This window comes from Poecile atricapillus, chromosome 2 (genome assembly GCF_030490865.1).
Source record: "Poecile atricapillus isolate bPoeAtr1 chromosome 2, bPoeAtr1.hap1, whole genome shotgun sequence".
NCBI lineage: Eukaryota > Metazoa > Chordata > Aves > Passeriformes > Paridae > Poecile > Poecile atricapillus.
The window spans coordinates 150,213,559-150,231,474 of NC_081250.1; the positions used below are offsets into that span (position 1 = coordinate 150,213,559).

The 17,916-nt window shown below is 51.4% G+C and overlaps 1 protein-coding gene across 2 annotated transcripts in view; it reads right to left on the minus strand.

Moving 5' to 3' along the window:
* Positions 1-246: 246 nt before the first annotated feature.
* PTP4A3 (protein tyrosine phosphatase 4A3) overlaps positions 247-17,916 on the minus strand; it is a 39,041-nt gene continuing 21,371 nt past the window's right edge. Inside the window, exons 2-7 of one of the 2 annotated variants that reach the window (XM_058831291.1) lie at positions 7,122-7,928; positions 5,730-5,822; positions 2,384-2,514; positions 1,975-2,049; positions 1,675-1,724; positions 247-1,512 (exon numbers count right to left, since the gene is read on the minus strand). In XM_058831291.1, the coding sequence (XP_058687274.1) occupies positions 1,478-1,512; positions 1,675-1,724; positions 1,975-2,049; positions 2,384-2,514; positions 5,730-5,822; positions 7,122-7,226 (489 nt within the window). In that variant the 5' untranslated portion in view covers positions 7,227-7,928 and the 3' untranslated portion in view covers positions 247-1,477. The remainder of the gene's footprint in view (positions 1,513-1,674; positions 1,725-1,974; positions 2,050-2,383; positions 2,515-5,729; positions 5,823-7,121; positions 7,929-17,916) is intronic. The other variant, XM_058831289.1, reaches the window with a different exon arrangement.

Sequence of the window (17,916 nt, forward strand, 5' to 3'; positions counted from 1 at the left end):
GATGGCAGCCAGCTGTGACAGTGCTGGGGATCAAGTCTGGGGGACCATGGGTCACCTCCTGGGCTCTACTGGGCAGTGATTGGAGAAAATGCCAGAGGATGTGCGGAAGACAAACAGGGTATTTTTTAAGTTGGTTTTTTTTTTCCTTTAATTAGCAAATTTCTTTTTATCCTCATTAAAAGAAAAAAAACATCCCCACACCCCCTATGTGCCCACTGCTCCAACTGCTGCAAGCATTCAAAGGCAGAAAGTTGAGAGATGTTTAATGTCCCAGCTCAGTGGCAGCTCTGAGCCCACCCCACCTGGGTGTGTGCCAGGGGTGCCAGGTGCCTCGGTACAGATATGGAAAAGGCAGGTGCAAAATTTGGTGATGTGCTCTTGCCAGGAACACCCAAAATCCCCTAGGAAAGCTGCAGCCGAGCCCCTCTGCCAGCAAATGCAGTGGTGGTGGTGGACATGGATGTGCCATGAAAGGCACACTGTGTCCCCAGGGCACTGCAGCCAGAATTGGGATTTGTGCCACAGCTCAGGGATGGGGACACGACAGCAGAGAACCCACCACCCTGGGCACTGAATTTGGAAGCTATAAATAAAAGTGCCCCACACTTTGGGGGACCCAGTACTGATCCAGCATCCCAGCAGAGCTGAGTGCCTAAAAGCCCTGCTGGCATCCCCGAGGTTCCCAGAAGTTCTGCCTTCACTGGAGCAAGTTCCTAGCGAGCCCCATCTGCAGCATTCTGGCTGGCATTGAGGCAACAGAGAGGTGGTGAGGTGACAGAGGGGCCAGGAGAAAGGGAATGGTGCTGGAGGTCTTAGCTCAGCCCTTCCACTGGTCACAAGGGTCACTGAGTTAAGAGCCCATCACCTCTCCCCGCTATCATCACTTTCCCCCCTGAGGCCACTGTGCCACCCCCACCTCCATCCCTGCTGCTGCAGCCCTTATTTATGGGGAAGAGGTGGGGAAAGGTTTTTCTGGGGGTGCTCTGGCCCTTCTGCACCCCATCCCTTCTCAGCTGGCACAGCCCTGCCTGCATCACCCCAAACCAAGCACCCTTTGTCCACCCCTCTCAGTGCAACGGGAGGGGAAAGGAGGGAGGAGGATGGTGATGAAGAACGGTCACACGAGCTCATTGCCTGCTAACACTGAGAGTCAAAGGGCAGTGCTGCCTTCCCTCCTCAGGGCTGCAGCTGGAGACAGCAGCCTTTTTTGGGGATCCAGCAAGACGAGTGTGCTGTGAGTGCTGGAACACAATGGAGATGTTCCATGTCCCCAGCCCAGCCCTGGCACAGGGGCAGCGTGTGGGGAGCACAGGGCTGGGTGAAGAGGTGAGGGGGTGGGATGTGTGCGAGTGCCTGGGGGTCTGTGCACGGATTTTGGCAAGAGGTCATTGAGGTTACATGATGCAGCATTTGTTCTTGTGGTTATGAGGGTCCTTAAATCGGAGTCTCTGCTTTGGTCGGTATTTTTCCAAGTACGTCAGCTGCTTGCTGTTGATGGCTCCTCTGCGCTTCCTGTAGGGACAGAGAAATGCCAGAATAGTCAGAGGTGTGGCACAAGATCCCCCCAACCCCAAACCACCCCTGTTGGGGTGCTGAGCTCTCCTGCCTGGAGCAGGAGGGGATTTTGGAGGCTGAAGCCAGGTGCACCCTCCAAGGACAGAGACAGGCACTGACCCCAGCAGCATTCCTTGCTCACCCAGGAGCAAGTCCCAGGACAAGGAGAGCTGGAGAGGAAATGTGGGACAGAGCTGGGGTGACTGCTTAAAGTCCCTCAGGGATGCTTCCAGCAGCTGCCCCAGCAAGGGGCAAAGGCACAGGATACTCCATGCCAACACCTTGTTTACCCGTCCCCAAAGGAGAGAAAAGCAACCCAGGTGTCACCAAAAAAACTAAACCCTGGGAGGACATGCCAGATCTCTCCATTCCCTCAGAGATGGACTTTCTGCCCTAACATCACAACACTGCTTCACTTACTGTCGGATGAACTGGATGGCATCTTCATACTTCATCCCACTCTCGATCAACGCCAGTGCAACAAGGACGGGAGCGCTGAAAGGCAAAAGCAGTGGCTGTCACTCCCTAGTCACACAGCCCAGAGGCTGATATCCATCATTTAAAGGTCAAGGAGAAGGCCAGGTAGCAGATCCCCCCCATGAACACTTATTCCCACTAGGGTTTCACAAAACCCTGCTCAAAGAGGGACTGGGAAAAGGAAGGAGGAGCACTGCCATGGTTGTCCCTCTCCTGCCTTTGTGAAGAGGTGGCAGCTGGGAGAAAACCCTACTCAAAGGGGGACTGGGGAAGGGAAAGAGGAGAGCTGGCATGGTTTTCCCTCTCCTGTATTCATGAGGGGTGGCAGCTGGGGTGCTGGGCTCAGACTCACCGCCCCAGGCCAGCCACGCAGTGCACGGCCACGCAGCAACCGGGGTCCTCGCAGAACTTGGTCTTCAACAAGTTGAGCCAATCTTCCACAATCTTGCTGGGAGGAGGCGCTCCATCATCAAATGGCCAATCCTGCAAGGTAGGGAAGAGAGAAACTCTGTCAAGTCTTTGGGGGAAACCTTTAAGGGGTTGTTTTTTACTCAGGGTGATGGTGTTTGGGGTCTCAGCTACAGGGAGGTAGAAGAGTGCCAGAACTGGCATAGCTCTGTGAAGGCTGTTTTGTGGCATCATCTGGGCCTGATTGCTTTGGCTCAGGGTTTGAAGCCACACAAATGAAGGTCTGGAGTCTTTCCACCTTCTATGGCAGGTTCAGCCTTTAGGAGCACTTGTAGGATCTGCAACATGGTCCCCATGACCTCCTGCCTCTGCAGCCCAGGATGGCCACCCCATGCTCCATTCCCCATCCAGATGACCTCACTGAGCTTTGGGGTGATGCAGTTCCCATCCTCCCCCCCTGCCAGCTCCTAATTCCAGCACTGCATAGCACATTGTGGGGGATTTGAACGAAGGTGGCTTGAAGATGGTTGAAATCTCAGAGCTTGCCTGATGCAGTGCTGAAATTCAGCTTCCTGCTAGCACAGCCCTAGAGAGAGAGTCAAAGGGAGGGAAATCACTCCAAATGGGGCCATTTAAATACCATCCTTCAGGAAAGGACAAAGAAAAAAAAAATCCCGTCTTCTGAGCTTTATTCTCAAGTTGCAGGGCTTCAAAATTGGAGCATGATGAGGAAGCTGGTCAAATGGGTTCTGCATTTGATACCTCTCAGCCATGGGCTCAGTTATGAGGGGTGTTGTAAAATGGTGATTTCTTTCCCAAAACAGATTTGTCAGGAGGAGCCTGGCCACTGGCTATGCAGTAGTGGAAGAGAGAGTCAGGAAGGGCAGCATCACTTGGAGAGGATGTGGCTTGGTGAGCCCCAAAGGGTAGGGGGGTATCAGGCCCTAATCCTAGATTTTGAGGGGTGAGTCATTAAGCTGCTGTGCTGGAGTCATCCTTGGTGTGAGATGGCAAAATAAGCTGCTTCACTGCAGCGTTTGAACAGGTGGTGTGACTTCTGCTGGGATTTGATAGTAAAGGAGCATACTGGGCTTCAGGGTATTTGTAGTGCTTGAGCCAGCCACCTGCCTGGCCTGTGCCTGTCCTGCAAGGCCATCTTCTCCTGCAAGGCCATCTCCTCCTGCAAGGCCGTCTCCTCCCTGCAACCATGAGTGCAGGTCAGGAGCTCACACCAGGGATGACACAGCACACCACAGCATCATCTTCTGATGGAATGGCTGAGATGGAAGGCACCTTCAAATATCATCTAACCCAGCCCCATGCCATGGTAGGGACACCTTCCACTATCCCAGGTTTCTGCAACCTGGCCATGAACCCTTCCAGAGACAGGGCAGCCAACAGCTTCTCTGGGCAACCCGTGCCTCACCCTTCTCACGATAAAAACCTTCTTCCTTATGTCTTATCTAAATCTGCCCTCTGTCAGTTTAAAGACATTCCCCCTTGTTCTATCACTACATGCCTGTATAAATAGTCCAGCTCTCCTGCAGCCCCTTTAGAGGCTTTAAGGTCTCCCCAGAACCTTCTCCATATATAGACCTATATATGGTCTATATATAGAAGCATAGAATTGTTTAGGTTGGAAAAGCCCTCTAAAATCATCAAATCCTACTGTTAACCCAGCACTGCCAAGGCCACCAGTAAACCATGCAGATGTGGTCTCCAAGTGCCACATCCACAGGTCTTTTAAACCCCTCCAAGGATGGTGACTCCACCACTTCTCTGGGCAGGCTGTTTCAATGCTTGACAACCCTTTCATTGAAGAAGTTTTTCCTAATAACCAATCTAAACCTCCCCTGGAGCAATTGGAGGTCATTCCCTCCTGTCCTGTTGCTTGTTACCTGTGAGAAGAGACCAACCCCCACCTGGCTATAACCTCCTTTCAGGGAGTTGTAGAGAGGATAAGATCTTCCCCAAGCCTCCTTTGCTCCAGGCTAAACACCCTCAGCTGCTCCTCATCAGACTTGTGCACCAGTATATGTTTATATGTCAAATATATATATCAGGATACAGATAAAAAATATACCAAACTGCGTATACCAAATAAAAATATATACCATGATATGTATATATATATATATTTAAAATATACAGAGATTTTTATATAATTATATAGTTCTGTGTCTGCAGAAATACATCTATCTATAGAAAACCAGGTTATAGATATCTCTTGATTTACTTTATATATTTTCTATGTGGTTATAAAAACTTTGATATAGAAGCTATTTAATTTCTATTCAGTGTCTCGTATAGTTTCTCTAACTCTCCATATAAAACATATCCTAGATATGTATCTCTCCACATAAGAGAGATATAAGAGATGTAAAGAGGTACATATATCCTAGATATAGAAACTCAGACTGGAGGATCCAGTTAGAAATGGGGTAAAATGCAGACTTTGGTGTCTAAGTGAGCAGACATGATCTCCAACATATGGATTCTATATATGTAGGATACAGCTATCTTTCCAAGATATATCCTGTAGAGACACAGATTGCATCTATATCTAGAGACATCTGCATCTGGAGGATCTGTATCTAGAGAGCCACGGGATTATCCACCTATATCCCTGAGGATCTAAGATAGAGCCTCCTCTCTCTCTAGGATATACATTGTACAGACAGAGCTATATGAAGAGGTCCTACACACAGAGGACCACCCCAGGAGACACGAGGCACTTCCAAACCCTTCCCTAAATAATGAGCAGAGCCTCACTTCCCAGCTGGAGCTGAACTCCCTGGCAGGGCTATCATGCCTGACATCATCTCCAATTACTTATCAGCCAAGATACAGCCCAGGCAGCTGCCTGCTCTGCCTTTCCCAGCTTGCTGCCTGCTCCCTTTCATCCCCCCCAGCTGCACCAGCCGGCTGCTGGAAGAGCAAAAAACCCTCACAGCACCCCCCAGGATAAGATAACGCCGCGGGTAATGAGAACCACGCGCATCTTCCACGTGGGATCAGGCGCTCTCATCCCTGGACGTTTCAGAGCCTGAGCAACAGGCAGGGAAGGCAGCTGCCGACTCAGCCGGGTGAGTCACAGTTTCGGCTGCGTGGGCAGCACTTCTCTTTTTAAAGCACCAGCCTCAGCTCAGCTCAGCTGGGCTTCCAACTCTGCTGCTGCCTCAGTGTGATGCTGTACTGGGCTACTGGGGTGTTTAACAGCCCCAAGGGATGAGATATTTAAGGGTGGTGTTGGGGCAGCCCCCCCAGTCCCCATCCTGCTGCACACCTACCATGACAGTGATGCCGTCTTTCTCCAGGGGGGTCTTGTCATAGGTCACTTCACACACTCGCACGACCGTGGTGGCACCGTATTTCTTCAGGTCCTGGGGAGGGAAGGAGAAGGAGGGGTCTGAATAGATCCTGCCAGATGCACCCCAGTTAATCCAACACACCCAAGCCCTGTTATGACCATGTGGAGCAGTATGGACCCTAAAACAGTGCTGTGCCCCTTCTCTGAACCTTTGACTCGTGGTCCACCCAGCCTGGCAGGCACAAGGAAACATGAAATCCCGGGACACCAAAGCCACGTGGCCTCATAGGATTTTTAACCAGCATCTTCATGACTCCTCACTCGTAAGTACCAATGGAACCATTTATTTTTAAGCCCTCACAGCCACATCAGCAGGGATTTTACACCCCAGGCAAAGAAACATCCCTGACATGGGTGCAAGTTCTCTGAAGGAGAAATTATTTGTGCCTGGGGAGGTCACACTCCTGATGCAGAAATGCATGGAGGCAGCTGTGGGGGGAGTCGTAGCATGCCCCACAAACCAATCTCAGCATCTCACAGATGGCTCAGGGGCTCTTTCTCCACCTCACTGCTGTATCCCATCATCATTCCAACATGCTGCAGGCTCAGGCGTGGGACTTGGGATGTTTCCAGCATGGCTCATTGCCCGGCGAGAGGATTGCCCCCGGATAACGTGCCCGGTGCGCCGGCCTCTCCAGGCACCATGAGATCATCCCTACCAATGATCCACCTCCTTTGTTCCCCATGTGCGCTCACCAGACCGTGGTGAGCCCCACATGCTCAGCAGCCCAGCTAAAAGTCTAAAAGACTGGAGGAAAGGGAAACTTTTCTCTCTTCCCACTGGTGTGGTCCCATTGCCTGCTGCACAGCATGCAGAGTATGGGGTGGCTGTCCCCAAATCACAGCCACCTTCCTGTCACTTTGAGGCAGTGGCACTCACACAGCTGCTACCAGTGCTGGCTCTTCAACACCAAGCTCTCCAGCACTACCCAGCACACTCTGGGCATTGGAAATACGCTGGGACATTTGGGATGAAAAGCTATTATTGAGGTGCTGGGAGGAACAGGGCAGGTTGCGTGCACCCATGTGCATCGCACCAAAGCCCTGTGACATGATGTGCTACTGGATCTGGCAGGAGATGGAATGGGAATGGGGAAACTCTGCTCCATCTCTAATGTGTGCAAACATCACATTTGGGGTCCTGAAAAACATCCCATCCCAAAAAGCTGACAATGATTAGACCCACTGCCCCAGGATGGCACCTAGGGCTGTGGCACCAAAGGGGATGTGCTGTCCTCTCATTGACATCAGCTTTTATCCTCAAAAGACACAACTGGACCCAGGTCCCCACCTTCCAGTCTCCCCTCCTTACCTCCAAGAAGGTGCTGAGTGTGGCATTGGTGGGGTTGTGGGTGATGAGGAACCTCATGTTTTTGTAGCAGACCTCCACGGGTGCAGGGCGGTTCATCCGGGCCATGGTGGGGACAGTGGGAAGGTGAGGTGGTGCTGACAGTGGTGGGGGAAAAACCCAAGAAAAGTGTGGTGTGGAGGGGCAAAAAAACCCCAAAACAAACAAAAACCCAACAACCCCTCTGCGCTTCAAAAATAAAAATAAAACAGGATCGAGAACTCAATATACAGACGTTGTGCAAATAATCCCAACTCCTGGGAGCGCGCCGGCTTCCTTGACACACCACAAGCTCCCCCAGGCACAAAAAAAGCCAGATGGGGAAAAAAGAAATAATATTAACGACAATAATAATTAAAAAAAAAAAAAATCCCTTTGCTGTAGTGTTGGCGTTCTCTGCGTGTGCGCGACGGTGAGCGGCTGCTGCCTCCGGTGCCGCGCGCTCCCGGGCGCTCTAGAAAGGCCTCTGCATATGGGGGGTGGTGGTGGCGGGAGGGTGACCCCCGTCACGTTACCCCATCGGGGTATGTGGAGTACTTGGGGGCGGCACGGGGGGCCGGGAGCCTACGGGGCGGCGTCGGCGGCGTCCGGCAGCGGTGCCTCGCTGGGGCGATCCATGCACAGGAGCCTTGAATGGTTGAGTCGGAGGGTCGGGGTGCTGGGCGAGACGAGGAGAGGCGGCCGGGGGCTGCTTCACAGGGCGGGCTGCCGGGGGCTGCGGGGCTCACAGCTGCTCCTCAGCACCTCCATAAATCCCAGCGGAGAGCGAGGCTGCGGGGGAGAGAAAGGAAAACACAGTGGTGAGAGTGTCCTCCTCCCCATGGAAGCCCCTGCCTGGTGTGGGTGCCCCTGATGGCACCATCACTTTCTACATCCCGTACGGGCATCCCTGACCAGAGCATCCCTGACCATTGTCATCTTCACAGGAGACCATAGATTAGAAAGTGAGGTGGTATTTAAAGCTAAAGCTGAAATATCATCTGGAGAGCTGAAATGGCATTGGAAAGCCAGAGAGGGTAACTCACATTTCACCCGCAGAACGGAAAAGCACATGGCAGGGAAGGCCTTGCTTCAATATGCCACCCAACATCTGCACCTGCTGGTGGATTTAAGCACCCAAGCCACACCAGCTGACCCCCTGACACCCATCCAGACCCCCCAGACCTCACCTTTGTGTCCCCAAAAAGCACGCTGAGTATCTCCACCCCAAATGCACGCTGTGTCTGAAACCAGCTGCCGCTGCTGCTAATCGGCCACATGCTCCTGGCGCTGGGCTCATGTCCACCAAATGCACCTCTAATGCTCTTAGGAGAATTAAGCTGCCTGCAAATGAGCTATCTTGGGGAGGGGGGGCCGAGGAGGGGGTTGTGTGTGTGTGGTTTTGCCGGGGTTAGTGATGGATGTGTCTCCCAGCCTGCTCATCCACATTCCCACACAGCCAGCACATCGCTCCCAGTAACGGAGCCCGGCCCCTCAACCCGTGGCATCTTTGCTTTCAAGGATGGCAGTGGGAAGAATTAAAAAAGAAAATCAGTTCCCACTGTGGAAATACCCAAATCCATGAGATATTTGGCCCAGCAGGGAGGCAAGCGCTCTGCCAGCCCCACTCAGAGCTGAGGAAAACCCAGCTGGAGCCTCCCCAGGTTGTTCCCCGCTGGACTCTTGTTTTGAAGCTGGTCCTTTCCCCAGGTCAGCGGCTGCTTAGTGCTGGGTGGCCAGGGTCTCAAAATAGACCATAAGCACATAAGTAACCCGAGCCAGGCCAGCAGGCACCCCTTTGCCTCTCACAGCAGCCAGAAACTTTCCCCTCTGGATTGCTTCACCCTTATGCAATGAGACAAGGTGAGAGCAGGGAGATAAGCTGAGCCTTGATCAGCTCATCGCAGCACCTGGGCACTGACAATGGGTTCATCCAGGCATGAGCATCATTTACAACGTGTTTAACAGCTCCTGCTTCTCCAGTGGTACCCAGGAATTAAAAAGTTAAATAGTAACAGGAAAAAAGCTAGATGAGGTGAAAGGAAGCAGAGATGCTCTGCTAAATGTGCCCAGTTTGGCTGCTAAAATCATGGACTCTTCCCAACAAGCATCACACCTGAGTCATTTTTTTGCCCATGAAAAAGGGGATAATGCTATCCCACAGCCCTGTGAGGATGTTCTGCAAAGTTCAGACCCTGCCTGAGCTACAGGGGATGAGTGGGACACTCAGGGGGAAAGATTTTCCAGTCTCCATTGAGAAATCAGATTTTAGCAGTTGATGGAGGCTGGGAGCTTGGCTGAGGCATGGGAGTGAGGTGGGAGCTGTGTCCCTGCAGCATTTTAGGTGTGATTCAGAGCAGCTCAGCCCACAGATGATGCTGAACCCCCCCCGGATAGATGACCCTCCCCCCTGGACCACAGCAGCTGGAATTTTTGCTCAAAGCTTGCAATGATCCTGCGAGATGGGCTGAGAAACCCGCTCTCCTCACAGTGTACACCATGCTTTTTCAGTGATGATCCCATCCATTACTTTGTTTGTGGGATCTGCTTCTCCCCAAGACAATCTCACCACAGCTTGGTAAAAACCAATCTGGTATTTCTGGAGGGTAGTTTTGGGCTGGTTTTGGCCATGTGGCTCCTACATGTCCAGCTGCCCATCTGCTGGCCAGCACAACCATAAAAAGAGGCAGCAAGCCAGTGAGTGAATGCTTCCCAAGGAAAGCCTGCTGGCAATCCCCTCAGCAAAGTTCATCTTTTTAATTTCAAGGAAAAGAGCGCTTAAAACCCTCCAAAGGGATAGGAGGTGCAAGAGATGGGCAGCCACAGTTGCTTGCATAAAGGGAAGAGCTGATGTGAAATAGGAATTGCCCCAAAACATCACCTTGAAAGCCCAGTTTCTCTGAAGCAAAGGACTTTTGCTTTTACTTCTTATGCCTTTGCTCTGCAGGCTTCCAGTGTGTTTAATGCCATCTATCCTAATGATTTGATCTGATCCTGATGATCGATCTGATTTGACGCACCAGCACCAGAAGTGCACAAGGGAAAGCATTAAAAAACTACTTTTCTCCCTCCAAACAACCTCATACCTTGTTCTAACCGGCTGCCAGGGACATTAAAACGAACTGTGCCCATGTTTACCCATGTCCTGGATTAAATCCCACCCACTGAGCAACCCCATGGGACTGGCAGCTGCTGCCAGCACCAATGCCTGCGCTGCCCCCTGTCATCATCTGAGTTCATGCTCCATCGGCGCTCCGGATCCCGGACAATTTTTTATTGGCTTGGGTGTGCTTGCTGCCAGTAACGGAGGCTCAGTGGGAACCGCCTGCCTACGGGAACAGCGAGTGCTCCTTTCCCACAAGGTCTCCTCTCCAGTGGAAGCGTTTCAAGTATTTTGGCAATCGCATGTCCCAGCAATTCAGCCCCGAAGCCCGTAAATCCCTAATGGATATTCAATCACAAATCATCCCCGGCGTTTCAGGCTGCAAGGCTGATCTCCATATTAAGCATGGCAGAACAATGTGGAAAAGGGAATTTCAGCTAGTATTAATAACCTGCCAAGTGGAATATAAATCCTTCTGATTTGAGCACTCCGGGGGATCTAGAGGAAGCATGTGAGGACACAGTGAACAAACCCTGGATGAGGATGCTCAGAAATGCAGCACTGGCCTGTCAGGCTCAAACCCATCTTGGGGAAGCCCAATGAAAGGAGCCTGTAGCCACGTGGGGGCCGGTCTCTTCTTCCACGCAACGAAGCAACAGGACAAGATGAAACAGCCTCAAGTTGTGCCAGGGGAGTTTTAGATTGGGTATAAGGAAAAATTTCTTCACTAAAAGGGTGCTCAGACACTGGAGCAAGCTGCCCAGGGAAGTGGCAGAATCAGTATCCCTGCAAGTGTTCAGAAGAGACATGGACGTGGCGCATGGTTTAGTGGTGGACATGGCAGTGCTAGGTTAACAACTGACCTCAGAGATCTTTTCCAACTTTAATGATTCTGTGATTTTCTTTTCACCTTGACTGTGAAAATTTCTGATTCTTACACAAGAATTTTGCAGCCAAAAGCCCACTGAGGATCCCACATGAACACAAAACAGTGTGGCAAGAGAGAGTGAATGATGCTGCTCTAGGGGATGGGGACCCCTGAGCCATCGTCTCCTTGTCTTACACCTCCAAAGCTGAGGAGATCACAGGGCTCTCCAAAATATTCCTCTGCAGTGTGGCAAGACCATTAGAAATGTCTTGGCCTCATCCCAGATGTCCAGGGACTGAGCCTCCAACAGAGGCATGAGGCTGATTTTCCTCACAGCAACTTGATAAAAAATAAAGGTCAGATCTTCTTTACCCAGTGAATGCAAGAGCTTGGTTGGAGCGGTGAGCAGATGCTTGACCCGCCAGCTGTGCTGCTGGTACCCGGCTAGTGGGACACAGATGGTGGAGTCAAGTTTTCCTAAACACAGCACATCCCCAAGAGAAGGAAAAGGAAACTCTGCAGAGCCAAAGTGTCGCTCCACATGGGCTTTAGCAGTGGGACTCGGAACAAAGGCTCTTACTCACCCAAACAATGTGTATGTCACCCGTATATAAATATAGCAATCTTGGAGTGAGCACATCTCCTGTTCAAAGTTCACCTTCAGAGAAATCCAACAAAACATCCAGCTGTGTCATGCTTTCTTGACCTCTCTCCTGCTTTCAGCTCACGTAGCAAGACACTGACCAGCTCTTTCCCCTTAAGGCTGATGAAGTCCTGCTCTCCCTGCTCCCAACACGCACTTCCATCACCCCAAAAACTGACTCCAAGTTTCTGAGTATTTCCAGTTATCCCCATGCAGAAGTTTCTGCATGCATCCGTTGGCACTGACATGAGTGACCACGGGGAGCAGGTCTGTGAGGCTCACTACACACGAGATCTGTACCAGTGGTACCACCACTGTCACCGTTGCCACCAGCATGAGCAACACCACCAGCATCACCAGTGCCACCAGCACCACCACTGACACCATTGCCACCAGTGTCACCACTGCCACCATCATCACTGTAACCAGAATCAGCAGCACCACCACTGACACCATTGCCACCCACAACCAGCACAATGACCACTGCCATGAGCACTGCCACTTCCACCAGTGTCACCACTGCTATCAGTAGGAGGAGTGCCACTGGCATCACTACCACTGCCAGCAGCATAAGCAGCACCACTGCCACCAACACCATGTCACCACTACCACAGACATCAGCAGCACCACCACCACTGCCACCATTCCAATCATTGCCACCAATGTCACCACTGCCACCACTATGAGCAACACTAGCACTGCCACCACCATGTTCCACCAGCATGAGAAGCACCACCACTTCCACCAGCACTAACAGCATCACCACTGCCACCATCGCCATCACTGCCGGGAAGGACAGGTCCCACGACACAGAGAGCCACAGTCCTGCTCCTGTGTCCTCAGCCTGTGGCTGCAGCTGGGACACAGCCAATGTGCTGAGATTTCCTCCAGTTGCATCCGCACGGAAGGAAACAGGAAAGGTCCAGGAGGAGAGCGACGGAAACAAAACACCCGGCAGGAGCCGGCATCTGTGGGGAGAGGTGTAAGCAGCCACTGGCACGTCCTGCTCCAGGTGCAGAGCTGGACAAAGCAGATGGGATGTCCTGGAAAAGCCATGCTGGGTACTGTGGTGGATGTGGGGTACCTGCTGCCAGGAGTGAAGCAGTGCCTGGCACCATCTGCCAGGGAAGCATCGTGGGGTTATTTTTTAGGTTGTTTCTCTCGCTGCATGTGATGTTTTCTGAGCAAAACGTGACAAGGAGAATTAAAAATGTACAGGTGCAGAGGGAGAGCGACGGGAGGCTCTTGGCAGCCCATGAAAACACACCTGCAAGATAAACCAGGTCATGCATCTTTCCCCACCTCTTTTTTGGTGTGCAGTAAATACCACCTAACACAAAATTTCACCAAAGAGAGCTGTGCAGCCCTTGATTTTACAGCTCCAGTTGGACTTAAGGAGTTTAGTAATATTTAGAGAGCAGGGAAAGACACCGACATGATGTTGGCATGGACATTTGCAAGCAGGAGGGACTCAGGACACCAGAAAAGAGAGAGGAATGGGAAGCTGAGGCAGCAAGCCAGCCAGCCAGATAAAAAAAAAAGCACAGTCCTCCCAGTACTGAGCAAGCTGGGGAATGCACCAGAGGCACTGGTAACATGATCAACCCTTTCTTATCTTGTATGTGCACCTTTTGTCTTTGAAGAGAGGCTGAGGCACTGTGGAAAGTGTCTACAAAGGTCCTTTGGGAGTTGTTTTTCCCTCTCACCCAGACTCACAACCCCTGGACATGGACCCTGTGCCCACACTGGGATTCCTTTGATGCCAAAAGTGTCAGGGCTGCCTCTCCTCTCCAGAGCTCATGGGACAATGCCCTGGAGGAAACATGATGCTTTAAGCACCCCTTCAACAGCTCTTTAGCTGGAATTTCTGCTTTTCCCTTCACATGCATTCCCTCCCCAAGCAACTCGAATTTGACGTCTCCATGGACAGCTTTTTAATCTAATTCCTGCTGGTATCAGAAGAGATTCAGCCATCAGAGGATCATAAAAACCACAAAAAGGCACAAAAACTTCCACACTGTGAGGAAAAGGAACCCCCCCAAGCTGAACACAGTCCCCCATCCATCCCTCCCTCCCTGTCCCCAGCAGTGGACAACTCACAGGCAGCCACCGGTGGCCCTGCTCACAGCAAGATCCTGGTTTTATGGTCGGGGATATCCCCTCCACTGCCTTCCCCCAGCAGCCACAAGGAGCTTGCAGCCGTGGTGCCAACGTCAGAGGCTTTTCCTGGCTTGGATTTGAAGGGAAAGGAGGAAAAAAACCAGAAAGGGGGGAGGAAGAGAGGCCAACTCCAAAGGGAAAAGTAATAACAGGCTTGGGGCTGGCTGCCTCCCAAATCTGCAGAGGGTGTGCCCTAGAGGGCTTTTCTGGGGAGGGGTGAAAGGCTGGGTTGTTTGGGGACGGATGGTCCCCACGCTCTGGTGCCCGATGCACAGGGAAGTCAGGCACCCCAAATACTGGGGGCCAGCTCCCCACATCCTCCAGGGATTTCTTTTGGCCAGAAGTATCAGGAAAAAAAAGCAATTTTGTGTGTGATTGGGCATTTCCAGGCTTCAAGCCTTGTCCAACAGTATCTTTGTAAAGAAAAGAATCCAAATGTAGCATCCTCACCCCAAAACACACACTGGGGGCACACTGACCCAGTAGTCCTCCCCAACAAGTGCCACTGCCACGTGTCTCTCCCACCCTGAAACTCTGGTGCAGCTTTTTTCTTGTGGTTTCTCAAAGTATTTTGAGCTAATTTAATACTTGTGGCAGGTGGCAAAGTTTGGGGGTGGGGGTGCAGAATGGTGCAGTTTTTTTGGGGGGAAACATGAGAAACAGCAGCACACTCCTGGGAAGGGCAGGGAGGAGCTGCCATGACCTCCCCTTTAAGGTCAGTTTGAGCGTGAGCCTGTGCCACCAGACCTTTGCTATTTGCCATGTCCCTCCTCGGTGGTGGGATCCTGATGGGAAATTGTCCCTACATTACCTGGTTTTACCTTGTCAAGCCACCAGCAGCCCTGACCCAAGGCCACCAGAGCTCTGTCTGCGTCACTGGTGCCTCTTGCACAACCCCCAACCCAGACAGGCTGCGGCGGCTTTGATGGAAGTTGCTGATGATGAAGGGGGCTCCAGGGGACTCAAATCTACCCAAAGGGTGGATTTTGACCTGCAGATAATGTTGAAATAGTGCTCTGTGACATGCTGGGGATGTCACAGGACAGAACATGCTCTGCCTCTGATGTGTCCCATGGAAAGACCTCTGGTGGCATCAAGCTATGGTCAGGATTGCCCAGAGAAGCCAAGCTCTGGAGAACGGCATCTCTTCCAAGTCAATGGCACCAGGTTTAGAAGGTGTTTATGGGTCTCTGAGCTTCCTCCACTATCCAGACCCTGTGCTGCCTTGGATTGTCCTCCCAAACCATCTCGTTCTTGCTCTGCATTATTTAGTTTACATATTTCACTCCATGGAGACAGGGTCACACATATCATGACAGTCTGATGAGAGGTGGCAGCACTACCAGCCCTCTCCTTTTTGTGGTGGACACCAAAGCACCTCTGAAGGCAGCCACCAAGCCCATGGGGACAGGAGACAACCCCTGGGTTGTATCCTCCTTATCCTCCCTAGCTATGGCCATTGTCACTTTAACAGCAGAAGATGCTCCTTGAAATAGCCCCTCCAGGGATGTCCCTTTTCCAGCAGCATGGGACAGAGATGCTGCATGTAGGTGAGAGGTGACCCCTCAGGACTATCAACAATACAGAGATCCTGGGGGAAACACCACTGAGTGTTAGCCGGGATAATTAAAAGCCATGGAGCAAGTGAAGGGAGATGGGAAAATAGGCTGCTCCTAGGTGGGATGTGGCAAGGTCTGGCAATATTATCAAGACACCCCAGCATGTCATGCTCCTGGCTCCTCCCATTAAGCCCAGGTCCTGCAGAGATGATTTCCCCTAAAACCCTCTTCTAGAAAACTCCTTAGCTCCTGCAAAAAGCCACAGCAGAGCTCCATGGGTGCCACAGGACAAGTGCTCTGCAAAAGCAACGTGTCCACAAAGCTCTAGGGACAAAGGCGGGTACTTCCAAGCTGCAAGGTTTGGATGCATGGCTACAGCATGGCCTGATCCTGCACCCTCTCTTGCTCCCCTGCACCCTCTCCTACCCTCCTGGACCCAGCCATCCTCAGGAACAGGGACAAAAACCTTTGGTTCTGCCGCCCTTGCGCAAAACCCCAGAGCTGTGCCAAGAGCTGTCCCCCACCCGTGGGAGCTCGCAGAGCCAACAAAGGTGGTTTTCTTTCAAATAAAAGATCAAAGGGCACGAAATGCTGAAAGTCACAGATGTTCTTGCTGCAGGGACATAAATGTCTCCACTTGCTCTGCAAAGCCTGCCTCGTGTGTAAAGCACTGCCTCATGTCTTCAGCTTGATTTGCACCTTGTCCACATGGGAGATGGGGGACTAAACTGGAAGAAGGAGGGAGGATCAAGCACCACTTTGGAGGAAGGAGATTAAGCCAGTGCAAAGCTCAGACTGCTCAGGGTCTGCAAACCAGAATCACAGAATTGTAGAATCATTCAGGTTGGAAAGGCTCTCCAAGCTCATCAAGCCCATCCTTCTACCAAGTACCATCCTGCCCACCAAAACATATTCCTGAGTACCGTGTCTACCCATTTTTGAACACTTTAGGGATGGTTTGCACCACTTCCCTGAGTAGCCCATTCCAGTGCTGAGTCACTCCTTCAGTGAAGAAACTCTTCCTGATCTCCAGCCTGAACCTCCCCTGGTGCAACTTGAGGCCTTTTCCCAACTACAGAACTTTTCCCAACTTTAGAACTTTTCCAGCTACAGAACTCAAAGCCCCTTGGAAATGCACCTTGCAGCTGGGCTCAGATAGGCATGAAAAGGTGAGGATGTGGCTGTGGCTCTTTCTACAGCTCAGGAATTGGTGGCCAGGGAGACCTCATAGCAGGTTTTCAATGTATTAAAGGGAGGTTGAAAAAAGAAGATGGAAAAAGACTTTTACACAGGCCTGTAGTGACAGTACAAAAAGCAACAGCTTTAAACTGCAAGAAGGCTGGTTCATCTTGAACATTAGGAGGAAATTTGTTATGATGGTAGTGGTGACACACTGAAGTAAACTGTCCCCAGAAGCTGTGGCTGCTCCGTCCCTGGAAGTGTTCAAGGCCAGGCTGGATGAGGCCTTGAGGAACCTGGTTGCAATGGAAGGTGTGTTCCTGCCCATGGCAGCACGGCTGAAACTAGATAATCTTTAAAGGTCCTTTCCATCCCAAACCATTGCATGATTCTCTGAGTGCCTGATGGCCAGGGTGGTTGGGTGTCACCATGATCCTTCCCCTGGGTTCTCCACATCAGCCCCCACCCAGCTTCCCACTTGCCTCTTCATCAAGTGGGGTTCAAACTGGATTCAAGTTTAACCAAGGAATTAAAAAAGCCTTGCTGGAAGAGGATGCTCTGAGACTTAGGTAAATGGGGTGAAAAATCCTTTGGGCTGGAGCTCTACAATGCTGCAGCTTGGGACATGGTCTTGGACCGCAAAAATGGGCTCCCCAATTACCATCAAGACTGCTCCTTTCTGGACTGCACACTAGAAGCAGAGAGCAGCTGCTGCAGCCCCAGATGAGTACATTTTAAATCACATCCTCACTTGTCACACAGAGATGCTCTGGCATGCCAAGGCTGCTCCCAGCCACTGTTGGAGGCGAAACCAGCTAAAAAAAGATGGCAAACTATACAGATCCTGGCGCTTCTTGAACTTAAATGAACTGTCTTTCGATACAGAAGATGAACAGTCATCCAATCCTGTTCCTGTCATTCACAGGAAGGATTTCCAGCAGTGGCTTTGTAAAAGCCAGTAAACTCCCTGATATCTCAGGAAGGGAAATTGCAATGATTTGCATGAGCAAAAAGCTTGTGTCAGAGCCACTGAGGGATGATGATACTTGGTGCTCTTCCCATCCTGTGAGGGAAAGCAAGGAGAAGGTCATGCAGCACAGCCAGCTGGCTTTGATGGACCGCACCCAGGTGATTTCGGAGATCACCGAAGGAGATGGATCCTCAGGGGAATGGCAAGATGAGGAAGAAATCCATTCTGTCTAGAGTGGAAACATCACCTGAACACCACAAGAGGGGATGTCACATCCCATGGAATGGTGACCCAGGAA